This window comes from Narcine bancroftii, chromosome 1 (assembly GCF_036971445.1).
Source record: "Narcine bancroftii isolate sNarBan1 chromosome 1, sNarBan1.hap1, whole genome shotgun sequence".
NCBI lineage: Eukaryota > Metazoa > Chordata > Chondrichthyes > Torpediniformes > Narcinidae > Narcine > Narcine bancroftii.
The window spans coordinates 415,040,149-415,059,566 of NC_091469.1; the positions used below are offsets into that span (position 1 = coordinate 415,040,149).

At 41.4% G+C, this 19,418-nt stretch overlaps 1 protein-coding gene across 4 annotated transcripts in view; it reads right to left on the minus strand.

Annotated features, from left to right (window-relative positions):
- LOC138751565 (DNA topoisomerase 2-beta-like) overlaps nucleotides 1-19,418 on the minus strand; it is a 236,744-nt gene that overhangs the window by 168,431 nt on the left and 48,895 nt on the right. For all 4 annotated transcript variants that reach the window (XM_069914001.1, XM_069914002.1, XM_069914003.1 and 1 more), the window contains exons 4-5: nucleotides 8,108-8,171; nucleotides 32-177 (exon numbers count right to left, since the gene is read on the minus strand). In XM_069914001.1, the coding sequence (XP_069770102.1) occupies nucleotides 32-177; nucleotides 8,108-8,171 (210 nt within the window). The remainder of the gene's footprint in view (nucleotides 1-31; nucleotides 178-8,107; nucleotides 8,172-19,418) is intronic.

Below are 19,418 nucleotides of genomic sequence, written 5' to 3' on the forward strand. Positions count from 1 at the left end.
TTCACAACTAAATGTAATGGTAAACTCTTACCTGTGACTTTCTTTTCATCATCATCATAGTTACTCGAGGTTAAGAGTTGCCCAAAAATCAAAGCAGGTACATATACTTTTTCTACTTTGTGTTCCACTACAGGAATGCCTTTCCCATTATTCCAAATACCAATGATATTGGAATCCCTTGAAAAATACAAAAGCCATTTAAATGTGGATTTCTCTTCCAAAACCAGTAACAATATTGCTATATTCATTTTAAAATTATGAACAGATCAAATACTCCACTATTTCTTATTGTTTGCAGCATGTTAAAAATAAATTGCAAAACTCAAGAATTTAAATTTTCAAGCAGGGAGCAAGATCAATGAGCCATATATAAAAATCAAATTTTAGGATCTATCTATAATGTTCAGAATTAGCAAAATATAGTAAACTTCATTAATCTGACATGCTTGGGATATCAGTGATGCCAATGATTTTCAGACCTTTTTGTATTATTCCAACCCAGTGATAATAAACTTTCCAACAAACCCAGTGAGTTTAAAAGGGAGCATGGGAACCAGGATTCTGGTGAACCAGATGCTGAACTATTGGGATTTCTGAACAAATATAGAGCAAGTAATTGGAATTTTGCTGCACTTTAGCTACTGATACCACTGTTCCATAGTTCCATACTGCCATTCAATAGCAAATTCAAAGTGCAAGCATCATTGATTCTTTTAGAATTAAGAACATTTTAATCCACCTTGCATTTCCCAGCTCTTTAATTAGTTTGCCAATTATTAATCCAATTCCTATTGAAAATTGCTAATAAATATGATTTCAATGTCCAGTCAAGTAGTACATGACAAATCACAACAGCCCACTTCATTAAAAAATTTCACCTCTATTTTGTTCAATGCCTTGAATCTATTTCTTCAGGTTACTGTCCCAACAGACAAATCAAGTAACTTATTTTTTTTTCGAATGCATAGCCCTCATCAATATTTTGTGACGATAAACATTGAATCAGCCCTTAATCTAATGTTATAATGTGCTTTTCTCACATCTTTGTGTAATGCCCATAAATTAAAAAAAAACAGCAATGTACTTTTTAAATAAGGTACACATTCTCAAAACTGCAAACTAGAATAGCAAAATTTATGAACTGCTTGTTTGTAACTTATTCTTCTGGCAAATCTCTCTTTTACAGTTCTTGTTTTTCTCTCCCTGGCCAGTTGCACAGGGGAAATTAGTTTTATTTTTATGCTATGGAGTATGAAAATGACAATAAAGTGACTCTGACAAGCTTTCTTCCAACCCCAGGCCCTATTTGTTTATCGGGTATAGGCCAATCACCTCAGACCACATTGTTCAAGCTTCTTTTTTAAAATTTCCATACATGCAGCATATATATATATATATATATATATATAATAGATGTATATATATATATAATAGATGTATATATACACACACACACACACACACATTTATACATTTGTCATATTGAAACAAATCAGTGCTAACTACAAAAAAAATCCCCTCCCCTTAATAATCCTTTCCTAACCCCAATCCCCTATAACAATAATAGTAGTATATTGTATATTGTATATTCTCAGATTATATAGTAACATAATAAAAGAAAAAGGAGGAAAGAACTAAGAAAGAACTAGTGGATTATACTAGGATAGGGTATTGGGCACCACGGATTTTATCAATATATAATTCCTTTACTCATCTTACGGAGGGTTAGCGTAGGTTCCAGAGATTGAAAGAGATAAAATTAAACAATACTTTTGCATACAATTTGTAAAAATGTATTATATTTTTTCCTTAAATTGTATGTCATCTTTTCTAATGGAATACACTTTTGAATTTCTGCTAAATTAGTGTCTGATATCCAAGTAACTGTAATACACTTTCTTTCCACCACCAGTACAGGTACACAATCCTTTATCCAGACATCTAAAATTGGGAAAGCTCTGACATCCAGCAAGTCGGGGGAGAGACGACAGCGCGAGTTGGGAGGGCGAGGGGGAGAGACTGGCAGCGTGAGTCGGGTGAGTGGGAGACCTGCAGCGCAAGTCGGGCGGGCGAGATGGCAGCACGACTGGAAGGGGTGGGGGTGGATATGGCAGCACAATTCAGGAGGACTTAAATCTGGCTTTTCGAAACCCGGAAAAATCCGAAATTCAGAACACACTGTCCCCCAAGGGTTCCGGATAAAGGATTGTGTACCTGTACTATTTTAATAAATTCCTTTTGAGTTGTTAACAGCTTCAATTTTGGTCTTGTTCCTTCTATATTCCCTAATAAAATGTCAGGATTTTGTGGATATTATATACAATAATTTGTTCTAATAGTTCCCCTATTTTACCCAAAAAGGTAACATCTTTGGGCACGATCATGTAGAATGCAAAAAAGTACCTTCATCCTTCCCGCATCTAAAACACATTTTTGACAAATCTGATTTTATTTTATGCAGTTTACACGGTGTAATGTTTAGTTGATGCATAAAATTATATTGTACTAGACTGTATCTCACATTAATTATATTACAATCTCTGCACAAATCTGCCCGTGTTTGCTTATCTATTGTAATGTTTAAATCCTATTCCCATTTTTGTTTAGATTTATGAAGTCCAGGTTTAGAAATTGCCATATGTAACAAAAGATACATTCAGAAGTAAATTTTCATATAGTCCCTTGCCTAAAAAGGGATTCCACTTCACTACAAGGGGGTAATAATATCTCTGACCCTAATTTATCTTTTAGATATCTTTTTATTTGAAAATAGCAAAAAATCATTCCAGTTATTCCATATTTATCTCTCAATTGTGGCAAAAACATTTGCTGTCCTTTATCTGAACAGTTTCAAAAATTGACTATTTTGAAACAGAGGGGTTTTGGATTGGGTTTTGTTCCAATTTCCCCATCTATCTTACCCCGATTTTTACTGTGTTTTAACAGAGGTATATCTTTAATTCCTATGATTAATTTTGAATTCCATTTATAAATAAAAGAAGCAGCTGTTTTTCTCTAATTTTTTCCAGTTATATTTTAATCCATGCTGGTATGTTTTCTCCTTCAAAAAAAGTTGCAATAAATCTAATTTGGGCTGTCTTATAATAATTGTCAAAGTTTGGAAGTTGTAGTACCCCCCATTTCATATTTCCATGTTAACTTTTGCATTGATACTCCTGACATTTTGCCTTTCCATAAAATTTTCTCACATTTATTAAGTTCCTTAAAAAATATTTGAGGTAATGAAATAGGAAGTGTTTGAAAAAGATATTGAATTCTTGGAAAAATATTCATCTTTATACAGTTAACCCTCCCTACTAAAGTAATAAGTAGGGCCATCCATTTTGTCATATATTCTTCAACTTTATGAAGCAATGGTAAATAATTCAATTTATATAAATTCTTTAAATTATCATCTGCCCTGATCCCTAAATACTTTATCCCATTTTTCGGCCATTTAAATTGGGTACTTCTCTGACATTGCATATAATCCCCTTTTGTAAAAGCCATAACTTCACACTTATCGCAATTTATTTTATATCCTGAAACTTGTCCATATTCTTCCAACCTACAATGTAGTTGTCTGAAGGATGATTCAGGCTCAGCCAAATACATCATCTGCAAATAGACTAATTTTATGCTCTTTTTGACTGATTCTGAATCCCTTAATTTCCACATCCTGTCTAATTATTTCCGCAAGTAGCTCAATCGCTAAGACAAATAATGCTAGTAACAAAGGACATCCTTGCCTACTAGATTGTTGTAAATGAATCGGAGCAGACATCTGCCCGTTTGTTACTAATTTAGCCTTCGGACTAGTGTACAGTGCTTTGATCCAATTAATAAAGGTTTGTCCAAGTCCAAATGTTTCCAATACTTTAAATAAAAAGTCCCATTCTAATCTGTCAAATGTTTTTTTTGCGTCTAATACCACTACTATATTTAAATTTCCTCTTTTGTGTGCTAAATGAATAATACTCAGCAATCTCGCTGCATTATCAGCAGCTAGTCTCTTTTTAACAAAACCTGTTTGATCAGTATTTATTAATTTAGGAAGTAATTTATTTATTCTATTGGCCAACATTTTTGCAACAATTTTATAATCCGCATTTAATAAAGATATTGCACTGTATGATGCAGTTTTCAAATGGTCTCTGTCTTTTTTGGTATCATAGTAATTACTGCAGTAATGCATGCGAGACATATGCTTGTTGTATAATATCCATAAATGAATAAGTTAATAAATCTTTAAATTCTTTATAAAATTCAGATGGAAAACCATCCTTCCCCAGGGATTTATTGTTTTGCAATGTACTCATCGCTTCTTTAATTTCTGATTATCAATGGGAGAGTTCAGTTCCATTTATTCTTCCAAAGATAGCCTAGGTAAATTTATTTATGATAAATACCTATCATTTTTACTTTCATCTTTTAAAGATTCTGAACTATCTAACTTAGGGTAAAAGTTTTTTAAAAATCATTTATATCTTGAGGTTTATAGCTGATTGTATTAGATTCTTTCCGAATAGCATTTATCGTTCTTCAATTGCCACATTAACACCTTATGTGATCTTTCTCCTAGCTCATAATATCTTTGTTTAGTTATTGTTATTGCTTTTTCTGTTCTATAAGTCTGCAGGGTATATTGAAGCTTCTTATTAATTAACAGTCGATGCCTATCTTCCAAACTTCTTTGTAAATCTTTTTCCATATCTGTTATTTCTTTTTCTAATTCATCCATTTCGCTCATATATTCTTTGTTAGAAGTAAAACTTATTATTTATCCTCTTAAGTAAGCTTTCAATGCATCCCAAATCACAAATTTATCATTTACTGAATTTAAATTTACAATCACAAAATAGTTGAGTTTGTGTTCTTACAAAAATCATAGAAGTCTGACCTTTTCAAAGGCAAAGTATTTAATCTCCATCTATACACTAATTTCTCTATCAAATATTTCAATCTGCATTAACAATGGTGAATTATCAGATAAAATTATTGCTTTATACTCCACATTAAGTATTCTACCTTGAAGCTGCGCTGAGAGCAAAATGAAATATTTTCTTGAATAGAATTTTTGCCTACTAGAATAGAAAGAATGGTCTCTTTCTATATGGTGTGTCCTCCTCTATATATCTATTACATTGAAATCTTTCATTAGTGTCAAAGTTGCCTTGGATGTTTTACTTCTTGTCAGATAAATCTCGTAGATTTGTCTAACAGTGCATCTCAACAAAAATTAAAATCACCTCCTTCTACTATATTCTCATGTGCATTTGCCAAATTAACAAAACTTTCCTGAATAAATTTCTAATCATCGACATTAGGAACAAATATAGTTAAAAGAGTCCATAGTTCAGAAAATACTTGACAATGTATCATTACAAATCTACCTGCTGGATCCGTTTCGACATGTTGAACATCAATTGGAAGATTTTTATTTATCAATATTGCTACTCCTTTCTTTTTCAATCTTTTTATTATTATTATAATTTAAATATTGCTACTCCTCTTGATTTTGAATTAAATGAAGAGAATACAACCTGACCTACCTAGTCTCTTTTGAATTTCAGGTGTTCTTTTTCTATTAAACATGCTTCTTATAGAAAAGCTATATCTATTCCCATTTTTAGTATGTACAAGAATCTTCTCTCGCTTTTTTCACCCATTAATCCCATTTATATTAAAATTTAATCATTTTACTCATCTTAATATATTTCTATCACTCTACTTGCATCACCTTTCCCCACGAAACTCCTCTGCTTAACTCCACTACTCTTCATCCAATGTGGCCCTTTGCAACCCTCCTGACAATCCAAAGATAGGAAAAATTACAAAAATATAGTAAAATAAAATATTGCAAAATATAGTACTATATAATAAAAGATAGGAAAATTCTCCCCGACTTGCACTGCCGATAGCAGCAACACTGTTTTGCTCTATTGTGCGGGCTGTGACCAAGGTCACAGATACAAACGCATGAATCAGCAGTCGTTAGCACCCTCTTCCACTTCCCTAACCCTCCTGAAATGTATCACATATTTTCTTTTAAATCAAACATTTCAGAAACAAATTAACTCTTTATTCCAATTTTTAAAAAATTATTCTGAAAGTTAAATGCCATAGTCAGACATCAAGGTCTTCATCTAGTCTGTAGTCTTGGCAGACCTTGAACAAATCCCTCTGCTTTGAGATGAATCACAAAGAATTTGTTTCAACCATTCGGCAAGGAGATCTTCAAGGTTGCAGGTTCCGTAAAAATGAATGGTATCCTTTCTCCCATAAAGATTCCACCCCACCTCCCCCCCCCCCCCCAACCACAGGATTAAATTCTTTTCTCCTTTTTAACAAATCTTCACTTCGTTGAGATAAAATAAAATTTTATTCCCCTCATATTCAATTGGACCTTGTCCCTGTCAAACCTTTTGAGCAGTGATTCTCAAAACATTTTCTGGCTTTATAGTGCAGGAATTTTATCAAAACTGAATGTGGGTTCTCTTCTAAGAGTCCTGTGAGCCCTTTCAATCTCAGTATCTCCCACAAAGTTCTCCTGTCCAAGTACTTCTGGATCCATTGTTGAAAAAAAGAGAGGCATATCTTGTGTTCCACCCCCTCTTTAAGAAACACAATTTCAATATTATTTCTATTATAATTTTCCAAGGTATCCACTTCCTGGCAGTTTTTGATTTATCTTTGTCAAAGCAGTCTCATTATTTTCCACTGAAGAAATTATCTTCAACTTGTTCCACATCTTTTATTGTCTGAACTTCTTGATTTATTTTATCTACATGCTTCTTCAATTTATTCATAGCCTCTTTTACTTTATTTATTTTCATTTTCATTTCATCTTTCATCTCATATCTTGCCTCATACTTGTAATTTCTTTAAATATAATCACATTACTCACTTTAAATGGGAAATTAGTAACTCAACTTGGACATTCTTGCACGTCATCTTCATCACCCAGGTCACTTTCTGAACCCTCTGCCTCTGACACCGATTTTGACGGAGCCGCGCGACTTCTGGTTTCTTCTTCTTCAGCATTATCACTTCGCTCAATCAGGTCCGGCACACTTCACTGTGGCAGTGGAGGCTGCCTCCTCATCTCGGGGACAGGAGCAACACTAGCTCCCGGCTCCAGAGTCATCTCAGGTCTTACCATCTGTTGTTCCTTTTCTTCTTTGTGTAAAACTGGTAACTCAGTGGCAGTTTTGTCCTTTTTCCCCATATTGTGAGTACGTAGAATATTTCCAAAGCCATTTAATGGAATTCGTTTGACGAGTTTATTACTTTTTCAACACTTTTTTAGCTGATTTTCCAGTAAAGTTAGGTTTTTGTATCATAACCCCAAGTCATCAAATGATGTCCTATTGATCAAGCTTCTTCAAAAGATTAACACATGCTGCATTGGGTCGTCCATGATCTTTGTAACAGCCTCTTCAATTCCTGGCTAATGTTCATTAGCACCACTAAAAAATTTTAATTTAGGCATACAGCATGGTAACAGGCCATTTCAGCCCACGAGTCCATGTCCCTCAATTTACACCCCATACACCCCATTAACCTACACCCTCAGAGAAAACCCACGCAGACACAGGGAGAACGTACAAACCAGCCCCAATCACTGGCACTGTAAAGGCATTGCGCTAACCACATTCTCTTTATTCAATGTGTTTAGTTATTCTCTTTTTACTACAAGGTACTGCATTTAGAAATTCCAGCAAGATTCACAAAGGCCAACTTTTGGTTAATTGGTAGGGAGGGGAGGGGTGGCAAAATCAAATCCCTTATTTGAATCTATTTTTTACAACATTCAATGTGATTAAGTCAAGAATAGAAATTTAGATACACAAGCAAAAAACTTGGAAGCAAATCAATCAGCATTCAAAGCCAGTTAAGACTACCATTACACAATTTTTGTTTATGAATAATTGAATTAATCAAGGTCAAATCAATGATCTTGACATCTTTAATGATTGCAAAAAGTGGGAAGAAGAAAGCCAACAAATTAGTTAAAAGTAAGTTTACCAAGTTGTAAATTCCAGTAAAATATGCTTAGATAGTACATCTGGTATGCATCATACAAAATACTAATGCAATGACTTACACATCAATTGAAACTTTAATACAGGTCATATTCTTGTCCCTCTGCTTGTTATCAGCTGCATTAACTAAAAAAAATCAAAGTTAACATTAATGAAGTCAAAAATATCCACAACAGATAAAATATCCACAACAGATGAAAGTAAATTATCTTTGCCTATTCTACACTAAAACTGTAATGAATCACTATTAGCATTCAGTGAAAGTGAAACAGCCTGATTTCTTGTATAATTCCCTGCTAAATCCTACAACTATTTCACTTTAATTGGTAATTTATTATTTGAGATTAGGGACAAAGGCCAAAGGGTGTTCACAAGGGTGAATACAAGAGCTTTGTAGAATGCAAAAGCAAAGCAATTAGGCCATGATAACAAAATTTAACATAATACATCCAAATATCCACATTAATATTTTGATTTATTTGTTTTTAAGACCTTCAGTTCCTACATATATTGCCTTTGCCTTATCACACTCAAAGTAGAAGTGAGCTACCTTCTTGAATCGCTGAAGGTACTCACAACACAGTTGGGTAGCAATTTTGACTCAGCACTGATAAGGTAGGGAAAATTTCCATTTATTTTACTGATTACCATGGCAACATTTCCAATTCAGGGTAGTGCATGGTCTAGAAAAGAGGAGGAGTGGCAGCCACCAGTAAAAATGCCTGGTGAGGAGCTGTTTAATTGCTTACTGTAAGGTCTTGCAGCAAATAAAAGGAGGCAAGAACTAGCACATTTTGAGAAGGATAGTTTTGAGGTGCAAGCTTTGGTGAATCCTGGACTTGAGAGAGGAGAACAAGTAGCAGCAAAGTAAGGCATGGTAGGATTTTTATTTTCTTTTCCTTTCTTTGATTTGAATACTTATTAAAAAGGGTAGTGATGGCAGTTGGCAGAATGCTAATGTATCTCCTGTGAGATCAAGCAATGTTCAGATGTCCTTGATAACTATGTTTGCAGGGTGTGTCCAGTGTATCTACTCTCAGACCATATGGAGATGAGGGCAGGTAAGCAAATAGTGTAGGATTCTCCTGTGGTTGATCTGCTCTTAAACAAGAATAATGTTTTGGATAGTGTTGAGGTAAAGGGCCTCTTTGTATAAAATTACAGGAAGAACCAGATCAGTGGAATCAGGAATGGCTCTGTAGAACGAAGTAGATCAAGAACTAGGCAAACAATAGTGATGGGGATCTCTTTGGTCAAGGGCACAGATAGGAACAAAACTGTGGCTCAATGATGTCTCAGAATTAGCAAATTACAATCTGAAAGATGAGATTGTGGTCCAATGGCAGGAAGAGAGAGGAAGTCCTGCAAAGAGAATTTAGGGAGTTAGGCAGAAAGTTAAATTAAAAAGCCATGCAATGCTAGTAGAGAAAGAAATTGGGAGACAGGACAATGGATGGCTGAGGCAGTATAGGAGGGAGGACTTAAAGAACATGGATCACTGGGCTCTCTTCCAGGAAAATTTGGATCTGTATCAGGATACCTAACCTGGGGGGGGAGGCACCAATATTCTCACAGGGTAGTTTTCCAGAGCCACTTAGGCCATTTAAACAATCATGACAAAGGAATGGGAGCCAGAGCAGTGCTTCAGCAAGATGAGAGATTAAAGGATGATAAAGGATAGAACAAGTAAAGGACAGGCAAGCCAGAATAATGAGCTCTGTTGGGCTCATGGGCAGTGTTTTTATTTCAAATGAAGGAGTATAACATAGATGGTATAGAAATTTAGGGTCAGGATTAGTACATGGAACTATGACATTGAAGTCATTACAGAGATCTGGGAGAAGGGCATGACTGGCAGCTGGCAACATGATAAAAAGGTGCATAAAAAGAGGTGGAAGAGTTGTAATTCTGAGCAGGGATAATGTCACAGCTCATTAGAGAGAACACCTTAGAGGACAATATAGATAGAGCTCAGGAATAAGAATAGCACAGTCACAATGAAGGGGTTATATTTAGCCAGAGGGAGATTGAGGAATGGATATGAAGGTAGATAACAAAGAATAATAGCAACAGAAGTTGAGGAGTGGATAACTTTCACCCAATACTAACAGAGACATTCTTCATGTCAGAGGCTTAAACGAACCAGAATTTTAGGTCAGTCCAAGAGGCTTTATACAAACATAGAAGGGGGCAAACTAGGACCTTGTACTGGGAAATGAGCCTGGCCATATAATAGAATCTTCAGTGGGAAAACATTTTGAGAACAGTGAACATATCTCAATAAGTTTTCTGAAAGTTTTGGATAAAAATATGACTGGATCTTGTATGGGGGTGGGGGGTGATTGGTGTAAAGATTGTAAATTTCAGGAAAGGTTAGTTATAACGGTATTAGGCAAAAGAATGAAAGCAATTGTCATTAAGCAAGTCCACAAATTCAGCTGATTATAGTTCAAAATAAATAGGTTCCTATGAGGAAGAAAGGCAAAGATGTCAAGTTTGGGAACCTTGGAGATGAAAGGTGTTGCAAATTTAGTGAAAGTGAGAAAAGGAGCACATGTTAAGGTCTGAGAAGCTGAAATCAGGTAGGGCCTATAATGATGATGACAATGAGCTTATTCAGATTATACACTATACAATGTACGTCTGCACCGAGATTCTTATTTTCTGCAGCTGGACAGGTACTTCGTAAAGAAAAAAAACGACATTAGTATGGATCTACTTAAATGAAAAAGATAATCAATTCCAAATATAGAAAATGGATATATTCAGTTACCACAGTGCAAGAGAAAACTAAAGTGGCATTACAATAGTACATGCAGTCCAGTCCTTTTCACAGTGTCAGATTAGTGCAAAAAGAAGAGGTTCAAGAACCTGATAGCCATTGGAAAGAAACTGTTTTGAACCTAGAGGTGCTGGCCTTCAGGTATCAGTACTTTCTATACAATACAGCAGTGAAAAGAGGTTGTGACTTTTATGACGTTGGCTTGCTTCTTAAGCCAACACCTCACACCAATATCTTCAATGTATCCGGTTATCGTTGCTACCTTCTGCAGCTTTTTGCATTCCCTAGACATTTGAATTACTAAACCAAGTTGTGATTCATCCAGTTATTATACTTCCAATAGTGCACCTGCAGAAGTTTGATACAGCATTCAAGAACATCCTGAATTTCTCTCTGACTTCTTAGAAAGTCGAGGCATTGATGTGCCTTATTCATAGTTGCCTGAAGTCCTCCAATGTATGGACTCCCAGTGACTTAAAGGTTCTAATACTCTCCAGTTCTGACCCATCAATGCAGACAGGTCCGTGGTCTCTCCACTTCCTTTTCCTAAAATCAACTATAAGCTCCTCTCTTGGTCTTAGCAGCACGATTGTTGTTCTGGCACAATGCAATCATATTCTTGATCTCCATTTTGTATTTTGACTCATAATTTCTAGTTAGTCAGCCAACAATAGTGGTGTCATCAGCATTGGACCTAAACATGGCTACACAGTCATGAGTTACAGGGAATAGAGAAGGGAACTAAGCAGGGAGCCTTGAGAAGCTCATCTTAATGGTAAGAAGGAGGTGATGTTGCCTATCTGCACTGATTGGGTATGCTAACAATGAAGTCCAGGTTTCTGTTGCAAAGTCACAAGTTTTTCTGGTATGATGGGGATGGATGCTGAGCTGTAGTCAATTAAAAATAGCTGATATGAGTGTCCTGATAGACCAGGTGATATAACAGAGTGTTGGGCCAGCGAGCTGGTGACTACTGTGGACCATATGTGATTTCAAAGTAGAGGTTGCTCCATAACCAACTTCTCTAAGTTCTTCATTATGATCAACTCAAGTGCCACGAGCCAATAGTTGTTAAGGTAGGTCGCCTTGTTCTTCATGGGCACCAGTATGATGGATGCCCTTTTGAAGCTGATCAGGACCTCTGACCATTGAAATTGTCCACAAAATCTCCTTCAAGTTGGTTTATATGGGTGTTAAGGATGTGGCCAGGTGTGCTGTCTGGGCAGGATGCTTTAGATGAATTACCCCCCTGAAGGTTCTGATTGAGTCTGCCTCAGAAACTGGGTGCACAGTCACCAGGGGCTGTGGAGGTCACAAGGGTGTTTTAACATTTTCCCTTTCGAAGTGAGTATAGACAACATTGAGCACATCCAGAAGAGATGTATTGAAGTTAATGATACTACCTTGTTTTGCCTTAAGAGATGTGATTTCATGCAAAACCTGACACAGCTGTCGAGCATCCGCCTGAGACTCCAGCTTTGTTCAAAGTTGACCTTGCGCATTAGTAATGCCTTCATGGAAGTTGATTCAGGCCTTTCTGTACATATATTGATCTCATCTAAAAGCTAAAGATCAGGTTCTTGACCGTTTACAGATTTCTTGGTTCATCCATAAATTTTGGTGAGGATGCACCCAAATAATCTTACTGAATACATTTTCTGATTAAAATTAGCAACCATTATGACATGTGCATTCAGATTCACCTCTTTTACCCAAGGACATCGTCCAGACTATGTGATGGAGGGAGAAACCCTCAAGCTTAAGGGCAGTATCTGTAGAGTTCAGGGTAAGCCATGTCTCTTTAACTCATGAGAACAAAACAATTCCTCATGTCCCTCTTGTACAGCAATCTTGCCTTGTGGTTCCAATGCTGTATTTATTGACCTAGGGTGGTAATGGCTCAGTTAAATTTCTTTAAAGTCGGTTAGTCTCAGAGATGCATTTTAGGGCTTTGTTCCACACTTTCCTGACTTTACTTGATACATTGCTGATTTCATTCGGTATACTTAAACGGCTTTGAAGCTTCTCCATTCCAGTGATGCTATTCGAGGTTTTGGTTGTCAGGGAGTCTGATACTTTAGCAGGAGAGATCTTACATGGAATCAGGAGTGGAAAAAGGGTACATGAAATGTCCTTGGTGAATAGGATTAAAGAGAATTCCCAAGGCATTTTATACATATTTAGCATCTGCTAACTGCAGCGCTACCAAAATGAAAGACGTCCATACAGCACAAGGTGAACCTGTAACTGAATTTATTTTAAATTCCTCGCGCTGCTCGAGGAGACCACCCACTTCCTGTGAGGGGCGCGCTGGCCTTAGGAAGTGACGTCAGCACGTTGCATCAATCCCCGTCTAGCGGCATGCAACATGAAAGCGACGCTGTCCCCTGGGCAGCATGTGTTGCCATACGCGGACTTCCCCTCGGAAGGGAAGGGGAGCCCGGACCATTAGGCCTGTTTAACCGCACAGTCACTCAGCCCACTACATTACCCCCCCCCCCCCACCCCCAGAATCACTGCCACCTTTTAAGCAAGTTACCATATTGTCTTTGGGCAGGCAGCCTCTCCTCAGAAGGGAAGGGGAGCCCGCGCCATCTTGTGACGGATGACTGGGCGGTGATTAGGTCTGTTTAACCACACAGTTGCTCAGCCCACTATACCACCACCCCCCCACACCCCCAGAATCACTGCCACCTTTTAAGCAAGTTACCATATTGTCTTTGGGCAGGCAGCCTCTATGTCTGACCTGTGGATCCAGGGCTGGCTGGTTTGAATCCTGCTGCCCTCCAATGTCCAAAGTGAAAACTACATCATTGCGCTGCAACACCTTGAATGGGCCTTCATAGGGGCATTGTAAGGGTGTTCCTTGCTGTCCTCTCTGCACAAAAATGAATGCTGTGGCCTGTAGGTTTGCCAGGGTGTGGCAGGGCAGAGAGCCGTGTGGGAAGGTGGCAGTCTACCCGTTTGTTCCTTCAATCGCTGGAGGGCGTCAGGAGTACTGAATTGTGGGCCAGGAGGGTTGAAGTGAATGTCCCCTGGGATGGTAAGCAAGGAGCCATACACTATCTTGGCTGGTGACGCTGATAGGTCTTCTTTTGGTGCTGTGAGAATTCCCAACAGCACCCATGGGAGTTCGTTCATCCAATTAGGGCCTTGTAGTCGAACTATAAGGGCTGCTTTCAGATGGCAGTGGAAATGTTTGACGAAGATGTTTGCCTGAGGATGGTAGGCCGTGGTGTGGTGTAACTGGCTGCTGCAGAACTTAAATAGGTTGGTTCAGAGCGAGGACTTGAACTGGGCCTCTCAGACAAGTCTCTGTGTCACATGTTGGCAGGGGTATCACTTCCAGCCAACGGGTAAAACAGTTGATTACTGTGAATAAATAGAGCATACCTTGGCTCATGAGGAGCAGCTGATGATGTCCACGTGTACATGGTCAAAGCAGCACTGCGCCGGGTCGAAGCCCTGAAGCAGGACCTTGGTGTGTCTGTGCACTTTGGTGCATTGGCAGACCAAACAAGTCAGTCCACAGTGTTACATCGTGGCAGAGGCCATGCCACACGAACTTGTCAAACAGCAGGCAGGCCGTGGACCTTACGGAAGGATGTGACAGACTGTGTATTTGATCGAACACCTGCCGTCACCAGGTCGCGAGTAGGATGGGTCTGGGGAAGCCTGTGGACATGTCACACAGTAAAGTCGGCCTCCCCATTGAAGGACAGAAATCGCTAACCTTCAGGCTGGCGATGGCAGTTCAGTAGGCCTGGAAGTCCGTTTCCTCTGCTTGGTCTTTAACTGAGCTGAGCAACATCGAGCCCGCCTGAAGTAGTGGTCTGGACAGTGCGTCGGCCACCACGTTGGATTTGCTTGCAATGTGGCAAGTCCATTGTATATTTGGAAATGTTGTTGTTGCATCATCGACCACGGGTCCAAAACCTTGCTGAGTGCATGGGTGAGTGGTTTGTTATCTGTGTCGGTGACAAAAACTCTTCCTTCTCGCATGTACCGGAAATGTTGTACTGCCAGATACAGGGTCAACAGTTTGCGGTTGAACGTGCTATACTTGAGTTCTGGTGTCTGGAGATGTTTGCTGAAGAAAGCCAGGGGGTGCCACTGTTCATCAACCCACTGCTCCAGCACTGTGCCAACCGCTCTGTCCGATGTGTCTGTTGTAAGGGCTGGGTGGGGGGAGAAGGAAGAGTCTGGATGGGCCAAAGACGTGGCCTCCGCTAATGCTGCTTTGGTTGCCTGGAATGCTTCAACAGTTTCACGTGTCCATTGGAGTGCCTTGTCGCCAAGTTTGATGAAGTCAAATAGGGGTTGCATGAGGGTAGCCACCTCCGAGAGGAAACTATGATAGAAGTTCACCATCCCTAGGAATTCTTGTAGGCCTTTGATTGTACTCGGCCTGGGAAAACATTGGAATGCTTCCACCTTATCCGGCACTGGTGTGGCTTCCTCTTGGGTGATACGATGTCCCAGGAAATCGATAGTTTCCAGGCCAAACTGGCACTTAGCTGGGTTCACCGTGAGCCTGAACTCCTGCAACATGTAGAAAAAGCGAATCAGGTGCGTCCTATGTGTGCTGGCGTCAGAGCTGTCGATGAGAATGTCATCCAGGTAAACGAAGTTGAAATCCAGGTCCCTACTAACCACATCCATAAGTCGCGGAAACTTCTGGGCTGCGTTTTTTAGACCAAAAGGTATCTGAAGGAACTCAAAGACCAAAAAGTGTAATAATGGCCATTTTCCTTGCGGCGTTAGGATGCACTGGAATCTGATGGTACCCTTTCACGAGGTCCACCTTGGAAAAATTCAGGCAGCCCTGGAGCCTCGTGGCAAAATCCTGGATGTTTGGGATGAGGTATCTATCAGGGACGGTGGTGTCGTTGAGTCACCTGTAGTCACCACATGGGTGCCAACTGCCAGAGTTCTTCTGGAACATGTTCAGCGGGGATGCCCAGGGGCTGTTTGAGCAGCAGATGATACCCAACACCTTCATGGCAGTGAACTTGGTCTTGGCTTGAAGAAGTTTGTCCTGTTGGAAGTGCCGTGCCTGTGCGTACACTGGAGGCTCGGTGGTCTTGATGTGGTGCTTCACGCCATGTGCGTGTTTAGTGTCGTGGAAGTTGGGTGCCAACAGTGACAGGTACTTGGCCAGTAGGAGGGCATATTAGTTACGGTCCAGAGCATGGATTCCTAACAGCAGAAAGGAGCATGGCCATTGAGTGAAGGAGTATGACTGGAACATGGTAGCGTTGACTAAATGGCATCTGTTCATGTCCACCAGGAGCTTATGTGCCCAAAGGAAATCTGGTCCAAGTTGGGCTTGTCCCACAGATGCAATCATACAATTCCAGTGCAAAACCATATCTGTGATGCGGATTGTGACCAGGCTGGTGCCAAAACTTGGAATGAAGGAATCGTTGACTACCTGTAGAGGAAGACCCTTGAGATTGTGTTTGAGTTCAAAATACATTAGTGGAATGAGTCTCATCTCCACACCCATGTCGACTAGGAAATCTCTCTTTGTTCACTGGTCTCCCAGGTAGAGTAGGCCTTTCTTTGTCAGATATTGCCGAGGAAACATACGAATTGCCGAGGCCACTATCAGCAGCGAGCCTGTCCATTTCCCGCCGGCACGCTTGACTTGGCTTTGGGGTATGAGGGACGCACCACCAGGCATTACGTCCCCATCTGCAGTGGTAGAAACAGTAATCACTGTTTGTCTGAGCGGTCGTTATGTTGTGACTAGGCCTGGCTACTGCTGGGGAGCCTGGCAAGGGGGGCTGAATTGGTGGTATAGATCGGTTGCACAGGTATGGAGCTCTGCTGCTGGTGCAGAAAAGTCTGTCTGCTTCTTTGGCTACCAAGTGTGAGGCGCTGAAATCCATGTCGGATATTGCATCAGTAGCTTGGAGAAGAACAGGGCTTTGAACAAGAAATACTTTGTATGTCCGTCTGCTAAGGCCACCATTTCATCAATGAGCTCAGAGGGGTTCCTATTGCCCAGGCCTTGCTGTGACAGTTTGTATCATATTTTGTATTATATGCTTATATGTGGGAGTAGTGTAGGTCATATTCAAACACAAAAACTTCACAAAACAGATCTCATTTAAAATGCCAAAGCTCTGCTCAAGCCAGACAGTCCAGGGTCCGAGTACCTTTTTGTGAAAACTTTGAAGGATGCCTATAGAGACTTCATAAGTAGGTGTTAACTGGACATGCTGTGGAGAAATGGATTTGAGGCAGTAGCTACGAGAAATGAGACTCACAACCACCACTGTTTAATTCAAAATCCTTTAAGGGCAATGTTAGCTCCGCCCCTGCGCGGGCGGTGATGTCATCACACTTGCCCGAGGCGCGCGCTTCATTCAAACCATGCGGCAAGGAGGTCCCTCTGACAGTGCCATCTTCTCGTGGCTGACCCGGCGGCACGAGCAGGGCTGGTTCGCCACGGGTATGTGTGCTGCCACATAACCCCCCAGAACTGGCTTGCGGGACTCGCCGCTTGGGTGGTTGGCCTCTGCATTTAGGTTAGGCCGTCTGAACCGGGTGACTGAGGTCCAGATGCGCCATCTTGAGGCGGTCGATCATGAACCGTTCTCTTTTGCCCCCAATGTCCAAAGTGAAAGTCTTGCCTGCTTGCTGCAGGACTCTGTAGGGGCCTTCATAAGGGCACTGCAGGGGCGTGGTGTGCAACCCGCGCCCGTCTAAAACGTACTTGGCTGTGTCCAGTTCCTTGGGCAAACGAGATGGTCGGCTGCCGTGGTGGGACGGAGATGGGGGGGGGGGGCTAGCGAGGCGAGCTTACTCCATAGGTCTGCTAATAAGGGAGGATTGTTGGCTGCTGAGCATGTGTCCAGGCCGAAAAACTCTCCGGGTAGTGACAATGGCATGTCGTAAACCAACTCCATGGATGATATCTGAAGGTCCTCCTTCAGGGCCGTTATAATGCCGGAGGAGAACCCAAGGCAACTCCTCCGTCCAACCGGAGCCATGAGGGCTGACTTAAGGTGTCGGTGGAATCGCTCCACTAGGCTGTTGGGTTGGGGGTGATATGTGGTGGTGTGGTGGAGATTGACCCCCAAAAAGCTTGCCAACTGTGCCCAGAGGGTAGATGTGAATTGGGCACCTCTGTCGCTCGTCATGTGCACTGGGTCCCCAAACTTGGCGATCCAGTGAGCAAATAGATTCCTGGCGTAGGTCTCGGCGCAAGTGTCTTTCAGTAGAATGGCTTCCGGCCACTTCGTCAACAAGTAGCGGGCGTCCCTGGACACTGGCAGAGGGCCCACGATGTCTACATGTATGTGTTGGAATCGCTCAGTCACAGTCGAACTGTTGCACTGGGGCTTTTGTATGACAATGGACCTTGGAGTTCTGGCATTGGGCTACTTGCTTCTTAAGCCCATTGCCACACAAAACATTCTTGACTGAGGGTGGGCCAAGCCTGCGACCTCCACTGCAGCGGGATTACAGGGCGCAGTGAGCCGGTGGAAACTACGCAGAGCAGCGTGTCTAGGCTGCCCGGCAACTGGAAGTCCCGAAGTTGGAGTCCTGTGATTGCAGTGCGGAGGGCCTGTGTTTCCATGTCCTCCCTCTATGCCTGCGCTAGCTGGGCATAGTTCAGGCCGGGGGTGAGGCTATGGGTGGCAGGTTGTGAAAGTGCATCTGCCACAATATTGTCCTTACCCGCTTGGTGCTGGATGTTGGTGGTGAACTCCCGACACATAGGATAGGCACCACTGCTGGCGAGCTGACCAGGGGTTCTTTGCCATAGCGAGGGCATGAGTGAGCGGCTTGTGGTCGGTGAACATTGTGAATGGCCTGTCCTCCAGCAAGTATCGTAAATATCTGATGGCCAGGTACAGGGCCGGGAGTTCACTGTCGAAGGAGCTATACTTTAGTTCCGGGGGGCAGTGGTGCCTGCTGAAAAAGGCAAGCAGGCGCCACTGGCCATTGCTCCAGAACGCCCCCAATGGCCATAGCCGATGCATCCACTGAGAGCATGGTTTGAGTATCTGGCCGCGGGTGGGCTAGTAGAGTGGCGCTTGCCAGAGCGTCTTTCTTTGTGGTGAAAGCGCTCTCTGCCTCTTCCATCCATGCCGGGACTTCGTCCTTCGGCAATCAGGGCGAACAACGGTCGCCTGATACGAGTCTCTCCGGGGATGAATCGGTGGTAGAAGTTCACCATGCCGACGGACTCCTGTAGGCCCTTGAGGGTGGTGGGCTTCGGGAACTGGTGCACGGCTGCAAACTTCTCCAGTGCTGGGGTGGCTCCGGCCACCGAGATGGTATGGCTTAGGAAATGCAGGGATTGCCTACCGAACTGGCACTTGGCTACATTGGCCATGAGGCCGAACTCTGCCAGTCGGGCGAACAGTGCGCGAAGATTGACTCTGTGCTCATCGTGGTCTCAACTGGCGATGAGGATATCGTCGAGATAGATGAACACAAAGTCCAAGTCTCTGCCCACTGCGTCCATCAGATGTTGGAAAGTTTGGGCTGCGTTTTGAGGCCGAAAGGCATTCGTAAGAACTCCAGTATGAACAGGGTGATGATTGTGGTCTTGCCAATGTCATTGGGTTGGA